The sequence below is a fragment of the Vespa velutina genome, chromosome 6, assembly GCF_912470025.1.
Source record: "Vespa velutina chromosome 6, iVesVel2.1, whole genome shotgun sequence".
Classification (NCBI taxonomy): Eukaryota; Metazoa; Arthropoda; class Insecta; order Hymenoptera; family Vespidae; genus Vespa; species Vespa velutina.
This window is the reverse complement of record NC_062193.1, coordinates 2,751,823-2,770,315: the sequence shown is the minus strand read 5'-3', so window position 1 is coordinate 2,770,315 and position 18,493 is coordinate 2,751,823. Positions and strand designations below refer to the sequence as shown.

At 35.0% G+C, this 18,493-nt stretch overlaps 1 protein-coding gene across 13 annotated transcripts in view; it reads left to right on the top strand.

Moving 5' to 3' along the window:
- Nucleotides 1-18,493, top strand: part of LOC124949704 (Down syndrome cell adhesion molecule-like protein Dscam2) — a 166,382-nt gene that overhangs the window by 75,380 nt on the left and 72,509 nt on the right. For all 13 annotated transcript variants that reach the window (XM_047495293.1, XM_047495295.1, XM_047495297.1 and 10 more), the window contains one exon: nt 1,168-1,259. In XM_047495293.1, the coding sequence (XP_047351249.1) occupies nt 1,226-1,259 (34 nt within the window). In that variant the 5' untranslated portion in view covers nt 1,168-1,225. The remainder of the gene's footprint in view (nt 1-1,167; nt 1,260-18,493) is intronic.

The following is an 18,493-nucleotide window of genomic DNA, read 5'->3' as shown; positions in this document are numbered from 1 at the left end:
GGTCAAATACAAGCGACTCTTTTCGTCGCAATGTTTTACTTGTATGTTTAATTCTTTGCTATTCACTGACCAATAGTTTCAAAGTCTCTTTTAACGTTTCCTTCCTTTCTTATTTCTTTCTTTTTTACTTGTCTATAATATTTCATTATATATATATATATATATATTTCTTAATTATGTCTATAATATTTAATATTTAATTTAATATTTAATATTATGTATTATTTTATTATTTTTTATAACAAATAATTGTGTCACAATAAAAGGAAAAATATCAAAAAATTGAAACAATCTAAATAACTTATTAGGATTTGTTAGAATAATCGAGAAATAGTTTATTATATAGAAATAGAAATATTTTTTAATATTACGTCCCACCGCCGAACATTCGGGATAAATAATTAATGTTTGTGAAAAACGTTAAATGATCGTCGAAAATATTCGAGTATTTATATTAATGTGTGTGAGTCTATAAACATATATATGTATATACATGCGTATGAGTTCGGGGAAAACGTTATGACATTTAAATTGAAATAAAAGCTTCTGTAAATTTTGTAGCTGCATATTTAGTTCGCCGTGTATAATAACACGAAAGAGAGAAAAAAAAAGATAACGTTCTCCCTCCCATTCTCTTTCTCTCTCTCTCTTTTCTCATCCCCTTTTTCTCTTTCAAAAGTTTCGAAAAAATATGCTCATTAAAATAGAAATATTTGGTCTCGTTTATTTAAATACAATTGTACTTTCTCATTATAGAGTTACAACTAATTGATAGATAGTAAATAGATGTTACCACCTTTACCCTGTAATTTGCATTTAATTTTTAACATACCCAATGTTCGGTAACACCTTAGTCAATTAAAATAACCGTTCTATTTGAGACAAAGAAATAAAAAAAAAAAAAAAAAAAACAAAATCAATAAATAATTCGATCATAAGAGAAATAATAAATATACGAGTTTTGACAGGACATTTAAAAACGTTTTCTCTTTTTTAGAGAAGACATTGAAAAAGAAAAAAAAAAAAAAAAAAGAAAAGAAAAAAATAATGTATAACAAAATATATCGATTCTTTTTATCAAGAACACGTTTATACCAATAGATACAAGCTCTTTCATATTAATTATTTCCTTGTTCTTTTTAACGTTTCTTGTTTATTCTGTCTCAGGAAAGTTTCGAGAATGCGTTGAATCGAGCCACGTCGTTGACGAACTTGGGCTGTGGGAATGGATTCGACCTTGTTGCTACTCCTTTTAGTCGGTAAGTTTAAAGATAAATATAACGACTTATCTACAAAAACTTTGAATGTGCTTATGAAAATGTGTATAATAATCGTAATAGTTATTTTTATCGATCGATATAATATCAAAGAAAACGATATAATATATTACTTACGTTAAACCCACGTACATACGTAAAAACGAAAGGGGTCTTCGTTAGAGTCACTCAACAAGTTTTAAAAGCTCACTCAAGAAATTTTACAAGACGCAACGACCGATAATTTTCTTTACGAAGCTCAGACTTTTCTTTCGTCGTCGTTGAAAGGAGAAAGGCAATCGAGTCCAAGATGTTGTCAGAGAGCGCGAACTTTTCAAAAGCTTTTGTTGGCGCCATCGAGAAGAGATTACCCGTATAGAAATTATTACATCGAGAAAGTGAAAAGTTTTTGGTTGTAGAAGTTTACTGGAGAAGGTAACAACTACCGCGAAAGATTTATTTCACTCTTCCTCTTCCTCTCTCTCTCTGCATTTCGTTCTCTCTTTCATTCTTTGTCTTTCTGTCTGTGAATTACGAACGCTACGAATTTCTTCTACAAAGAGAGTAACTACGTAACTCGATCACTTCGATTATTTCTTTGATCATTCGAAACGACGTTTCGATTCTTCTTCTCGTCTCGAATAATTTGAGGATACAATCGAATCTTACCCAATATTATCCGACAAATATCGTTTCTAAGCACAAACTTTCTAGAGATGAAGATAAGTTTAATTAGAAACTTATAGATCCATATAATTTTTTCGACGTTTCAATCGCGATATATTTACCTACGTAAAACAAAAAAGAAAGAGAATTTTAATGAAAAAAAAAAAAAAAAAAAAAAAAAAAAAAAAGAGAAAGAAAGAAGATTTATATTTTTTTCCACACCACGAAAGCTTGTTTACATGGCTCGTTTCTCTTGAATTTTTCGAAAGGATATTATTACATACCTCGTGTATTTTCACTTTGTCACGATTATTTGAAATAACGAAAATGTAAAAAAAAGAAAAAAGAAAAAAAAAAGAAAAAAAAAGTAATATCAATAAAAAAGATAATTCTCGTTTCTCTGAGTTATATATCGCTTTATTCGAAAACGCTTTTTCCCTTTAAGCAGCTTATAACAGGGCTTTCGGGCGAAATTACAATTAATACAGGCGCGAATAAAACTCGATGACGTTTGGATTGTTACCGTTGCTTCGTAATAAGTATTTAATACGATTTCATGCTGATGCGCAATTAATATCGATTTCTTTCTTGAATGAATCGAATCGTGACGAGTCGAATCGATTCAAGTCGAATCGTACGAGTGAGTGTTAGCGAGATGAAGAGAAGAAAAATTTGTCGTCGGAAAAGATTCGTCGAGGGAATCGAGAGGAATTTCCAGAGAGATATCCTTCTCTTTAACTCCTGCCACTGGTAGTCTCTCCCTAGGGAATTCTTTCTGAGTACTAGTAGTCCTTCCAACGAAGAGACTTCCTTGAAAAGGGATAAATCCTTCGAGGTATTCTTTCACGTCCTTTACCGAAAACTCACTCGCTTTTCTTCAATTCGAAAGGTTGATGGAAAGACGAAGAGTGGTGGTTCGATAGAGAAAGAAAAAGGAAAGTATGAGGGTGTGCAAGAGAAAGAAAAAAAAAAAAATGGACGGCTGCCAAGGACAATAGAGAATTGGCAGCTATCGAGGTGCGACTCCGCGTTCTTTTCACGTATACACTTATACATACATATATGTGTGTATGTGTATATATATATATATATATATATATATATATATATATATACGTTATACATACGTACATATGTAGATAGCTATATAGCTAGCGAGGGCGCAGGACGGTTCCATTAAATTCCCAGTGTTAAATTTCCTATGCTTTTTGCAAGAGCTCACCTGCCTCTGCGTTTGTTCCTCCGTCACTCGGACAACGTCGAACCCAACGGCACTGAGGGAAAACTCTCGTACGTTTATACGTTCCATACGTGTGTATGTGTGTGTTTGTGTATGTCTGTCTGTCTGTCTTTCCGTCTGTCTCTCTATCTGTGTGTTTTATCGGCTTGAAACGAGGACGATGTTGATGGACGTCGTCTCTTTGAATTTTGCGCTCTTTATCTTGCTAATCCTTTTCTCACTCTCTCTCTCTCTCTCTCTCTCTCTCTCTCTCTCTCTCTCTATATATATATATATATATATATATATATATATATCTGTCTTTTTTCTTTCTTTCGTTCGTTCTTGTATTTCTAACGTAACGTAAAAAACTTTTCTTTTTCTCCAACATTCAACCAGATCCATTCATCATTTTATAACAATTATATTCGAGAAGATGAGACGAATGAAAATCCGTCGACTTTTAAATTCTTTTATGATCTAATTAATATCGTTAACGTCTCGCTCTCCCTCCCTCCCTTTCCCTCCCTTCTTTTTCCCTCCCTCCCTCTTTCTCTCTCTTTCTCTATCTATATATCTATCTACCTTTCTTCTTTGCTCTTTTTTTCTTTTCGTTCCTTCTTTTATGTAAATTGATTTACGTCAACGGACTTTGTCTGCCGTCAAGGATCAATTCAAACTCTAACGACAGTTTCATAACCCATCTCGTTATAAATATAAATTTTCTTTCTCCGGGCAGTTTTTAAGATGAAAGTATCGATACGTCGATTAATTTCAATGTCATCTTATTTTTTCTTTCCATCTTTTTTATTACCTGTATAAGATTGCCGTAAGAAAAATTACATTTTGAAAGTGACACAATAGACGTTTAATCCTCTGGCATAATCTCGAATGGTTTCACGTATGAATGGGAATTATTATTCTTTCGGAAAAATTATATTTTCGAAGACAATGAGCTTGATCTCTCTCTCTCTCTCTTCTCTCTCTTCTCTCTCTCTCTCTCTCTCTCTCTCTCTCTCTCACTTTGTCTTCGTTATCGATCGTACTAACTGAACTGAATCCAAGGTGGCCTTGTGTTTTTTTTTTAGACGAACAGGAAGGTATGAAAATAGGACAGGAGAGCAGGGAAACGTTTGATTTGGCAGCTATCGAGGTGCGAGACTAGCTTTCCCAATGGAGAGCCCACTGTCCGATGTTCCGCACGGTTTTTCTCCGCTTCCTAGCGCGACCCTATGACTCTCTCTGTTTTTCTGCCTCCCTCTTTTCCCTCTCTCTCTCTCTCTCTCTCTCTCTCTCTCTCTCTCTCTCTTTCTCGCTTCCTCTTTCACTTCGACAACATACGAGAGAGACACATAGAAAAAAGAAATATCTCACGTGTGCTGTCCATCGAGTTCCATGTGTTCGTATATTTGTTGGTGTGTGAGGTCTACGATCGATAGCACATATATTTGTACGTGTGTATATATATATATATATATATATATATATATATATATACGTATATATGTATACAAGTATAAAAGAGAGAGAGAGAGAGAGAGAGAAGCTGTCAGAGAAGAGAGAGAAAGAGGGGAAAAAAGGAAGAAGTACGATTGGTTTAGCTGTGTGTGTGTGTGTGTGTTGTGAATGGTCATAGTGGTAGTGGGCGTCGAACTCGGGACATCGCGCACGAATGACGAGTAATCGATCACGAGCACTCTGCCAACACTCTCGAAGAGGAGGACAGTGTCTCTCATTTTTGAACCGATAAAGCACGTTTCGTCGATCGGATCGAAAATATTCCCTGTGCAACGGAGAAATTCGAGAAAAGGATGTAAAAGCTGTACTAACGAAGTTTGAGCTTTAACTGAGAAACGAAAATTGTTGAGAGCAAAGGGATTCAATTTTGTGTGTATGTGTGTGTATGCGTCCGCTCGTGTATCTTATTTTCGTGTTCCTTTGACGGAGCGTTGTCCGATTTAGTCCGTGAAATTCGTTTCCGAGAGACGCTTAACGGCTTTCGATCTTTCCTCTTCGACCAGAAAGTTACTTTCTTTCCGCTCATAGAATCGCTTAAGTAAGTCGACTTTGTAAAAGTAGGAAGAAGAAGAAGTGAATGGAAGGAGTGCGAGCATTTAATAAAACCATGACTCTTTCTTTCGCTCGGAAAAGTCCAAAGTTATCGTTTTTCCGATTTTCTGAGAAAAGAAGGAAAGCTTTACTCTCTCTCTCTCTCTCTCTCTCTCTCTCTCTCTCTCTCTCTCTTTCTCTCTCGTTCTCTCTCTCTCTTTTTCGATAAACAGAATCACAGAATGAAAAGCAAAGTGCGTCGTGTTCGTCACGGACTAATTCGGTCTGTCCATTACCGTTGCATAATAAAGGAGATTTCAATGTGAAAAGTGGAAAGTATTTCAAATGTACCCTCGGAGTTATGTGTTTCTATTCTTTCTCTTTCTCTTTCTCTTTCTCTTTCTACGAAGACGATAACGGTTATAGTAGAATGGACTGTAATAATAAGTATGATCAAAGTCTTTGAATAAGATTATACTTGTATGGAATTGATTGAATAGAAAAAGTTCAAGTGAAAATGAAAGATCGACCCTAAAAATATCGACATTCGCTCTTATTAATAATCAAATGATTATTCAATGATTACATCGTATAGTAATAATAAAAAGAACAAACAAATAAACAAAAAGATAATCGCGAGATTACTTTTGCAATTAATTTTTTATATATTCGATTATCCGCAGAATTTTCAATCTGGATCGTTTAAATTTTAACGAAATCAATAAAATTGAAAATATGATTATAATTTCTAACGCAATTTATATTTATTAAGATAATTATTTATACGATTCGTATACATATGTATAGAGGAATTGGACAGAAAAAAGGAGAGAGAGAAAGAGAGAGAGAGAGAGAGAGATAAAAAAAGAGAGAAAGAGAGAGAGAGAGAAGTTTTCCAATGCAAATGTCCAAGCTAGACTGACTATGAGAGCCACGTGCACGAGATATCTGCGGCTGCGTTCGTAATGCTTTCGTGAAAAATACAGAGTGAGAGTGAAAGAGAGAGAGAGAGAGAGAGAGAGAGAGAGAGAGAGAGAGAGAGAGAGAGAGAGAGAGAGAGAGAAAGAGACCTCCCTTTTCCTCTACATCTGTGTACCTCTGGCTATCCCTGTATCGATTTCTGGCCGATGGAGTATCGAAGTACTGTCTCTCTCTCTCTCTCTCTCTTCTCTCTTTTTCTGTCGTTCGCATCAGCGTGTCCCTCAGTCAGAGTTCTTCTTAGCCATGCGCGCATTAAACGAGGAGATATATGTCCAGTCTTCGATGCTGATCTTCTTCATTTTTCTTTCTTATTTTTCGCTTGACTTTTTCTCCCTCTCTCATTTATCTTCCTATGCGACTATTGTTAGAAAAGAAAACAACATTATTAAACTTTATCGGTGAAAATTGAATAAACATTAACATTTTCACGAGGAGGAAAAAAGAGAGAGAGAGAGAGAGAGAGAGAGAGAAAAGGAGAGAATAAGAGTGATGCAGGTCAGTCATAAGTCAGAAGAGAACATTTTTCATCGTAGTAGGTCGTTTTATCCGGTCACGTTTCAGAAATTTCTGAAAAGTTTCGAATTTAAGAGTCTCCTTGAGACATCGTGTTTCTCTAGAAGCAAACGTCGACAAATTTGTGAGTAGAGTAAGTAGAACAAGTGATAGCGGTCAGTCATAAGTCAGCCGACAACGTTTTTCTTCCTTTTTTTCTTTCTATCTTACTCTCCATTTCTCCCCGTTCCCTCTTTCTTAAAAGTTTCGAATTTGAGAGTCCTCCTCGTGACGTAGTTTCGAAAGAAAGATAATGTCCTCGCAAATAGATAAAATAGATTTTTATAGTAACTGTCATGTCCCAGCGGAGTAGATCGACGGCTGCATCGCATGCGAAGAACGAACATTTATCCTGTTGGACGAATACAAATAGAGTTAGAAATAGAAAATGTAAGGAAATTTTCGAGTCTATATTCTGCTAACGACGTTCCATCCATCGTAATGTACATACATTGTACATTATTTTTGTTGATAGTAGGTAATATTTAATTTAAAGAGATATAGACAAAGATTGTATAACATAAATCTTAATAGTATCAATGTTACACTGATATACATAAACGCAGACATGTTATTTATCCGTTGCATAGTTGCATAAAGAATTTTTCTTAGAAAAATTCAATCATTTTTCATTAATTCGTCTTAATACCTTTCTCAATCTGTTTGGAATTTTTCATTATAAAAATAATCTTGTTATCGAACACGTCGTTATATTGTAATTTCCATTAAAGTAATAATAAAATTATGGATAGAAGATAAGAAAGAAAAAGAAATCATCATTTTTATCGTACGAATATAAAACTAGATAGAGTCCTTCGTAAGGGTTTTATGGGTGTGGAATTCCTCAAACTAGAACAGTTTTCTTGCGAATGTAATAAAATCGACGAGCTTTCAGAAAAATGCCGATGGCATAAAGCAAAATATTCAGAGTCTGTCCTATTTAATTTATCATCTTATTTTTTTTATTAGGATAACTTTTCCATTTTTAATTTCTTTCTTTATCGATTCTCGATTTAAACAGATCGAGAACCACTGATGATCAGAGATTTATAGAAAGACCTTGAACAAAACTATTTCAACAAAACATACCGCGTAAACGTAAGAATGTGCACGAGAAGCTTGGTTGAATTCAATAAGTTGTTCATTATAAAGTTTTGAAAATAACATCAAACAAGTGTTCACCTTTGAAGTGCTGATAGATTCGAGATCTTTCTATGGTATGTTCTACTGTTTTACACAAAGTAGAATGGTTATTTCATTTCTAATGTTTTGCTTCGAGATTATGCAGGATCGCTAAAGTGTTCGGGTATTAGCTGGACTTATTTGTAAGTTCTTGAATCACTTGTATCTTTTAAGGCAACAAATATATGACGATTTGCATTATTCTGTTCTGAGACTATATTAGATATTATTATTATCTAACTGTGTGGATTGTCCTTCTTAAAAATATTTCCTGAAGAGATTTGTCGTTTAAAGTTCTTTTTTTCTTTTTTTTTTTTTCATTATTATTAATAACGTTATAATAAGAACAAATGGGGTAATAAATTATCAAACATTCTAATACGTATAAGAAGTGTATAGTGACAAACGAGAAAGGAACGATATTCGATTTTAGAGAAACAAAATCGATTTTCCGAGCGCGTGCAAAACGACCACCGAGCAAGATCGTTCGATATGTCTATGTGCAAGTGCATATATGTGTATGCATGTATGTGTGCATACATGTATATGCGTACAAGTATTAGTCCAGCTTTATGGAGCCACGAGACCGCACAGGGCGCATTGCCAGGGGTGCTAAAATGTGTGCTTAATATTTACTACCAACCGCAGAGCAGAACGGCTTGCACCTCTGACTCGCGTTCCGTATAGCAACTTTCATTAACAAGGATACGATGATCGAGTATTAATAGCGATAAGGGGAACGATCGGGATTGTGATCGCGTAAAACACAATTCGGTGCTTGCTTGCGATCGTTTATTTGGGACCAACACTTTGAACGTGTATTTTAAAAACACGTAGAAAAAATTGTCTCTCATATTTTGTTTTTTTTTTTTGTTTTTTGTTTTTATCCTAGATATTTCAACATTCGCTTCCTATCCATTGTTATTTTATTCGTATGTTCGTATATATATTCTCTCTCTCTCTCTCTCTCTCTCTCTCTCTCTCTCTCTCTTTCTCTCTTTCTCTCTTTCTCTCTTTCTCTCTTTCTCTCTTCAGAGTGAGTAATTTAACAAATCTTTTTACGAGTCACTGTTTCTACGATTAGATGAGATATCGGAAAATAAGTTTTTACGACGTTTCGATACTTCCAAATAGTCGTTCGAAACTTTTTGAGATACATAAATAAAATATCCTCTACTATCGATTCGAGTTACTTGCTTCATTGGAATTAGAGATATCAACTTGTAACGTGAATCTGTATAATAATAAATGTTTAAATGTATCTGCATCGATTACTTTAATGTTTTTTTCTAATGGTATTATATTTTTATAGATAACGAAACGTGATAGTATTTTACGTTGAATTATAATCTCTCTATCTATTTCTCTCTTGTTCTCCCGCACTCCTTTTCTCTTTCTTTATTTTCTTCGTTTTTGTTGAAAGTATTTTTTGACGAAATCTTTTTGTTGTCTCGTTACTACGCGCATTTTGTTTATGTAAAAACACTGAAACATACACATTTACGTTCGTAAGGATATAGAATGTAGATATATTTTTATTTTATTCCATATATAATATCTATATATATGATATATATATATATATATATATATATATATATATACCGAAAGAGAGAGACAGAGAACCACTCTCGTGGTTCTCTGGCTTTCCCTCTGCGGAATATAGATGCATATCCGTTCAATGCGTTGGAAAAGCGATAGATCGCGTTTGATAAATTTCCACTCGGTCTCTATTTCCAAAACGAAGTATCGACCAAGAGTAATTCATCGTGTCAGAGAGAGAGAGAGAGAGAGAGAGAGAGAGAGAGAGAGAGAGAGAGGGAAAGAGAGAGAGAGAGAGAGAGAGAACGACAACATGATATTTTATCTCTTTACTTTTTTACGTTTCGAATAAAAAGAAATTCGAAATTTTGTATATGTCTTATGATGCTTTGATTATATTTTGCATTCATCTATGCAAACAAATAATAAAAATGAAATGATTGTTTTCATTCCGTTTCTTTCTCTCTCAATTTTTCTAAAGAACATTTCAATTCTTAAAAAAATATCTCTAAGAAACGCGAAAGAATAGAAAGAAGAATCGAAAACAAAAATCGAATCTAATTGAATGATTTCGAAGGGGAAAGAATCTTAGTGAGATAGGTAAAAGATTAGGTAGAAATCATCGAGCGTCATTGTTCCTGAATCAAATCGTATTTTCGCCATGACGTATCCATCATACGTCGTTTCCGCGTCTAATCCATCACGCGAGTAACATGCGCCAGTAACGTGAGAGCACGGTTGCGAAAACGACTGGCATATCCGTCGTCGTGACGTCGCTTTTACACTTCCCTCCTCCACTTCCAACTCCGTTCCATTCGAACTTCCGTTATTCCTTCTCCTCCTCCTCCTCTTCCTCTTCCTCCTTCTCTTCTTCCTCCTCCTCTTTCTCTTCCTTTTCGTCATTGTAGTGTCGCGAATGCGCATTATTGTGCGAGTCCAAGTTCCCTTCTCGCCAGAGCTTAGACACGATCAGGAGAGTTTGTGCAACACTCGTCTGGCAACGGGACTCGAACAAAGAGCGGCATTATGCAAATTTGCTATCAGGAAATGGCTAATCCTTGTTCGGTTCGAATCTTGCTCGAGCGTCTCGAAAGAAAGAAAGGAACGAAAGAAAAGAAAAAAAAATAAGAAAATAAACGAGTATCCTTTTTTTTCGTTACTTACCTTTCGTTAATTACCTTTTACATAAATATATATATATATATATATATATATATATATATTTATTTATTTATTTAGGAGATCGATATATATATATATATCGATTTCTTACGTCAACCATATTTCTTATAATTTGACAGGTAGTTGAAAGCTTAAATTAAATCCTTTATTCACTTTCAACTATCTATACATACCTTTCATTTATTTAATTGTACAAAAATGATTAAGTGCAAACAATTTCTTTTAGTTGACATTATTGTAATAATTATGATTTCGATAATTGTAAAAAGCAAAAGATATCTAAAAGAGTTTGTGATAGTTGCAGTATTAAAGAGCTTGTGTTTTCAATATCGTCGATCGGTAGTATCAGACTAATCATTTATAGACCTTCACTACTCGTTCGATCGATGAGATACTTGTACTACTTATCCTCCCCATATAACTGATCCGTATCACTAATGTACTTCGTAGATACGATGAATTACATTTGTTACGATTCTCCTTTCTCTCTTTGTCTCTCTCCCACATTACATATGCTATTTTTTTATTTCTTTTTATTACTCTGTTTAAAATTAACGAAAAGAAAAGAAAACGTTATGATCGTTCACAGAAAATTACATTAATATTATCGTATTTATTCGTCGAGTTAAAATATATTCTATTAAGATTGTTTAATTAAATATAACATGTCTTAAGCTTTTATTTCCCAAGAGACGTTCGTCCATTCTTCCGTTTTCTTTAATTTCGACTTTTTCTTTTACTTTTATTTTTTTTTCTTTTACTTTACTTTTATTTTTCTCCATGTTTTTCTCATCACTTAATACATGTGTACTAAATCGAAATAAACATTACTATATTTTTTTTGTCCAGAAATTAAAAAATAAAGAGAGAGAGGGAATTCATGATGCGATCTCTCACTGTAGTGGCTGTGGCGTTCGGGACAACGCATCCATCACACATCGTTTTCGCGTTCAAGTGCATCACCAGTGCGAAAGAGAACTCGAATGGATATCGCATTACCGAGCGCGTAACATCGTGACGCTAACGTACGCGAGCGCGAACGCGATCAACTTCAATTTCAATGTGAGGATGTAGCAAGAGGTACATATATATATATATATATATATATATATATATATATATATATATATATATATAACTTTTACCATGGTACACCGTGAAAATCTCTCGAAATCGATTTGTTGTTTTCTCTCGCGAATTTCCATCTTCCTTTTCAACGTCTATCTTTCACGAAAGTGAAAAAAAATTTATTTGTCAAATCTTCCTTTTTTTTCTTTATCTTTTTTTTCCATTTTATTTTGTTCGTTTATTCTTTCGCACGTCAATTTCTCCGTTCGTCCGTTCCTTCATTTGTTTATTTTTTATTATATCTAAATACAAAATAAAAGGTAAAGTGAGAATATCATAATAAATAGATAGAGTATATTTAGATATTTACGATATTACCTATACATATTTTTGATAATATTTATTGTTTTATTAAGTATTGATATACGAGTATTAATTAATTCAAAAGGATTCGTGCGTAAATATTATTTCGTTTCTTACCACGTGACGTAAAACGAACAAATAGTTTTTAATAGGGGAACATTTTACGCGGTTTCCCATTTGGTAAAGTGGCAAGAAGAGGAGAAATAGAGCGAATGACGAGTATCGATAATCCGATTATTCGTTATCAGAGACGAAAAAAATACAATACATATATATATATATATATATATACATATATAATCTGTATATTATATTGTCGCTTGTCGGCGAAGAGAAAATTAAATTTGTGCTCTCGCGTCATCTTTTCCTTTATCTTTTTTTCTTTCTATCTCTTTTTTTCTCTCTCTTTCACGAATATCTTTTTCTTTTTCTTTATTTTTATTTTTTATTTTTTTTTTTGTTCTCGAATACTGAAAGAAACGACACGTACCGAAATATATCTCGAAAATACGAAAAGATCGGAATGGTTATTCAGGGAAAGTTGGTAGTGGAAAAAAAATACTAGCGAGGGAGGAAAAAAAAGAGAGAGAAAAGGAGAAAAAGAAAGAGAGAGAGAGAGAGAGAGAGAGAAGAAGCGTGGCGCAACTTCTGACTCTATCTCGAGCGTTGAATTAAATATACGGACGAGCAACGTGGAACGCTTTCTCGATAAGTGTAGTAAAAAAGGAATATAGCTATGCGAGTGAGTATATGGAACCCTCCGATCGCACCTTCCCTCATTTCCTCTCTCTCTCTCTCTCTCTCTCTCTCTCTCTCTCCCTTTCTCCCTTCCTCCCTCCCTCACTCCCTTTTTCTCTCGAAGGAAAAAAGTATTCGTCCCTTTATTCGTATGGCCTTTGGACTTTTCACGGACTTTCTCTTTCTCTCTCTCGCTCTCTCTCTCTCTCACTCTCTCTCGCTCTCTCTCTCTCTCTCAACTTCGTTCCTTTTTACTGTGTCCGCGTTATTGCCCCTCGTACCTTCTATAAAACGACGAAATAACATTTTATTGTTATACCGAACGAGAGTTTCGCCTGTAACACGGTCTCAAGGAGAGAAAAGGAAGGTAAAGAGATATTGAGATTTTTCTTCCATTAAAACGGCAAGCTTGTATTTGTATTTTCTAGGTTTTGATATTAGACCGAAACGTAGAAAAAAAAAAAAAGAAGAAGGAAAAAGAAAACGAAATAAAAAGAACTGATTACAAATTATTACTTGTGATTAGTTTTGCAATTAGAAAGAAATTACTTTCGTTTTGTTTTTGCATATTTCAAAGAAAAATAATTTTTCTCTAATTTATCGTTTGATTGATTTTTCTTTCAATTTCATTCATATATATATATATATATATATATATACAAAATAATGTATATATACAAAATATGTGTATATGTATATACAAAGTAAACGATTTTTAATCCTGCGGTAATGATATCAGATCAAATCAAGCAAAATTTATTTACATAAATAAATAAATAAATAAATAAATAAATAAATCATTGATATCAAAGTACTTATGTACATAGGTAAAATCGTTGATATCGTTAGACGGAAAAGGAAGGTAAATTTTTTAAGCTTCCACGGTAGTTACGTTCGCACGGGAGGCAATGCCATTTGTCCAATTGGAATTCATGAATAACGCCGGCTTCGCAACTTGTCACTCGGTTGCGAGGTCTCGCCCTGCTAGTTTCGGTGTATCCCCTCCTCTCTCCTCATCTTTACGGTACGCCTCTCGCAAACATATCTACCTACATATATCGTAATTCTCCATCTCGTTGTGCACGTGTTATGACTATAGCAGAGTGTCTCGATGGGACGCGGGCAGAGGGGTGTAACGCAATAACGTTCGATTATTGGTAGTCACGGAGTATGCGAGAGTTGTGTGCAAAAGCGTGGAACGTTAGCTGAGGTGGAGCTTGAAAAGTGGTCTTGTGTATAACCTACGTATGTGTGTGTGTATGTGTGTAACACGTTTCTGCGTGGGTGTTTGTGTAGAAAACGTCGCTCGTATATCAAAGTTCTCTACCATTCTCGCTTTCTCACTTTTCCGAGCTTTACTAGCGGAGTATACGACAAGAACGTTGAGGGAAGCATGGTAAAGAATTTTGTTGCTGTGCAATAATAGTCTCACCTTGTATATATGAAGTACACGTAAGTTTCTAGTAGGTAACACTGAAGGAAAGATATTGTTTTTCTTTTTTCCTTCTTATTTTTTTTCTTCTTCTCTTTTCTTTTTTTTTTGTTTTTCATGAAGTCATCGTCGTAGATTTACAAAACAATATTTGTGGTATTTATAAATTGTTGAAAATATCATAAAAAGGGGGAGGGAGAGAATGACGATAATCGATCTTAAAGCGAGATAATTTCGTAGCTGATATAACAGGATCAAGATCGAGAAGATAGTGTCGATTTCGAGGGGAAAGTTTGCAGGGTAAACCGAAGTTCATCCCTAATTTCTCGACGGGGCACGCCTCAAAGTACACTTTAATTACGTTAAACGGGAAGTAAATTACATTAGATTGTCAGCGCTCGAGGATGTAAGGGCTCTCCGATGCCACACCAGCATTACTATCGTCTTGGTGGAGTTCGGTTGTATAGTAGGGAGAAGTGAAGGTAAATGGGAGAATGAGGGGGACAAGGGGAGGAGGTGAAAACTGGCCGAAGGAAGGAAGGATTGTCGCTTTCGTGTGCTTAGATAGCAATGTCCGACTTCATTTCCGGCAAAGTGGATCGTAAAATAAAAGGAGCTTTAATTAATTATGCTCGGATAATGGAGTTTCCAATTAGAGACGGTGGTACTCCTTATTCGCAAACCCAAGACGACACCTATATTATTACTTTGAGTGTAGTCGGCTACTAACGTTGCTCCTTGCCTAACGAACGAGCGTATATATATAATTGCAATCAGGGATTTCTCGTCGTTCATTTGTCGCGTGGATTTATGTATTTTATATATATATATATATATATATATATATATATATATATATATATATTTTGTAACAGTATAGTGATTTATAATCTGATTTTTTTGAAAAACATTAAAGCATTAAACATAGCAATTTGTATTCTTCTTTTCTATTTTTTTTTTCTTTTTAGATCAACAGTTCTCTTGCAAATTATTTTTATTATTTTTAAGCTATATTATAAATATTAATATATGTGAAAAATATGAGTGAAATAATTTTCACTCATTCTTTCTCTCTTTTTCTTTCTCTATTTTTTATGTATATGTGTGTGCAATGGTTTATTTATATCTATATAAACCATCGTATAAACCGTTTCCCTCGTAATTGTAAAATATCAAAGAAAAATCGACGGAAGTACTCGAGGAAAATTCTCGTCGTTATCGATTTTCATGCGAGTATGTATTTACTCGTATTCAACGAGTGATGACGAGGCATCTTTGTAAACGGCAAAGATACAAGTTGTAACCTTAAAATGAGATCATAAAAAGACGCCTTGTACATAAGCCCATAGATTGTAGAGAATCCTTAGAAAAACATACATACAGTTTTTCTATTTGAGAGATCGATTTCTTGAAGTTTCTCGATGATTATGTACGATACATAAGAAAATATATATATGTATATATATTAAATTAATTAGAATTGAAAAAATAAACCGAATAATTTATTAAAAAAATAAACCGAAATAAAAAAAGAGGAATATTCGCTTAACGTCCAATAATCTTAATTATTTATCGCTTAGATTGGAGAAAACATCTTCATCCTTGAAAATCCGATTAATCGATTTCTCATAGACTGCGATCTCTCATATTAATTGCTCAATTGCATGATAATGAACGTACGTTCATGTAATATTGTTGAGGATAATAAGAGTGAAGTTAGTATGAAGAAAAAAGCGAGAGAGAGAGAGAGAGAGAGAGAGAGAGAGAGAGTTTGAAAGCTCAACGAAGTCTTGTAAGACATGCAAGATTCGCAAGTTCCAGGAAGCTTCCGCAAGCTCTCGAAAGCTCTCTCTCCCTCTCTCCCTCTCTCTCTCCTCCTCTCTGCTTCTCTCTTTCCTCTCTCTCTCTCTCTTCCTTTTTCTTTCTCTTTCTCTCTCTCCCTCTCTCTCTCCTCCTCTCTGCTTCTCTTTCGTCTCTCTCTCTCTTCCTTCCTCTTTCTCTCTCTCTCTCTCTCTCCTCTTCTCTTCTCTTTCTCTCTCCTCTTTTCCTTCTCTCTCTCTTCTTCTCTTTCTCTCTCTCTCTCTTCCTTTCTCTATCTTCCTCTTTTCCCCTCTCTCTCTTTCTCTCTCTCTCTCTCTCTCTCTCTCTCTCTCTCTCTCCCACTCACTTACTCACTCATTCTCCCTTTCGGAAGATCTGCAAGCTCGCAGAAGCTCTAGTAATCCCCGAAGATGCAAATAGTCGTAATGCCTCATTATACGACCACGCTTAGTGGGTTTCATCGATGAGGTTAGGTCCTTGGAGAGCGGGAAAATTTGAACGTCGTAACGTTCGAAGAGTCAGAAGGGAGAACCTTTTAATTTATACGAATGGAAAAAATTGTATCAAATATATTTTCAGACGAGTTGTGCTTCAAAACAACTGCACTCGAGTCAGTTTCATCTAATGAAACATTTCGCTTATCGACGTGCTTATACGTGCATAAGGATATTTGGTATTTGAGAAATTAGGTCAGAAAAGAAAACTCAGCTTCTCTGTTCGATTCATATTCCTCATTCCGATTCAAACGCGTTATGTCGGACTTTTGAAAGCAAAAGGCGTGTCTTCCATTTTGGCGTGAGATGACAGAAAGTGAAGTTTTTTTGTCTGTCTGCCTGTCTGTCTCTGTCATTCTTTTTCTCTCTCTCTCTCTCTCTCTCTCTCTCTCGATTTTCCTCAAATTTATCGATGACCCCGATGCGCTCTGACCCTTCACCTCTCTGAAATGCCCGATTCACCCCTTTTCAGTACTCTTGATCGGCCGAGTTTCACATCCGGCACGTACATAGGTATATCGGCTGAATTTTAGCCCACTGAGGTAGATAGAGTGGGAGTAATCGGAGGTAGAGGTGGGATTTAGAGTGGGGATAGACGGCGGCTACCACAAGCATAATCGGCTTACACCATCGCGGCCTGACAGACCGAGCAACGGACGAGCGATCCTGAAACCTCGAAAGCTTCGATATAGCGTACTTACTCTCGAAGATACGCTATTGCTGCATCTATCCTTCTCTTTCTCTCTCTCTCCCTCTCTCTCTCTCTCTCTCTCTCTCTCTCTCTCTCTCTCTCTCTTTGAATTGCCTACTATCATCCATTGTGAATTACCTAACAGTACCAAGCTAGCTTCGCGAGAACGAATCAAATACAAGGAAATATATGTATACATGAGTTGGTATGTTTGTATGCTATATTCTCCAATTTGTACTAGAACGAAAGTACAGGAGTTAGCTAACAGGCACGCTAAAGATACGCGCGATTTCGACAACGATCGCACTAGCTCCCGATCTAGTTGTCAACAGGGAAGGGGAGAGAGGGGGGAGTGGCAACGAAACGATAGATAGGAGTTAGCTGGGATACTGACTAATCTGCCAATATAAATGGCATTGGTCTAGACGGCACGTCGTGTTAAATGATGCTTGATATCTCTCTCTCTCTCTCTCTCTCTCTCTCTCTGTATTCTCGCTTTTGGAATTAGGTTGATTAGAGGATACTGAATTATTGGAAGGAAGAACTTTATTCGCTGAGATTGGACTTTATATATAATTTATTTCTAATTATACATTCTGTTACGTACATGTATGTATGTGTAGTTCTAATTTCATAAGTTTGTATTAACCAATCGTCAATCTCAATTACTATGAAAAAATATCGATGATCTTTATCTACAAGTTATTTATTTATTGTATAATTTATTTCCAATTGCATTACAAAAATTACATTTTGATACACATACGTATATGTATTTCTAAATTTTTAAATTCGTATTAATTAATCGTCAATCTCAGTTTCTATGATCATTATCTCCAAGCTGTGAGATTTATTAATATTAAATAAGAGAAAATGATCGAATTTGCATAATCATCCTGAGAAACACATAGAACCATTCCCATAATCGTTTCGTCATCGTCCATTAAACATTATTAATATCGAATACCATTCTCCTTAACAGATTATTAATTTACTCGGAGAGTTAATGACGATGGTAGACTCGGCAACAGCCGTAACGGCTAACTACGATCGAGGGTATAATCTCCCTTAATGGTCCGATATTCTCCGTAACGATATAACTTAGAGAGAGAGAGAGAGAGAGAGAGAGAGAGAGAGAGAGAGAGAGAGAGACAACTTGAGAGTGAGATAGACAGATATTTGCTAGTAATCCAAATAAACGAAGCATACACGAGAAGAAAAAAGTATATATTACCGATTAGCTTTATCTTCGGCCAT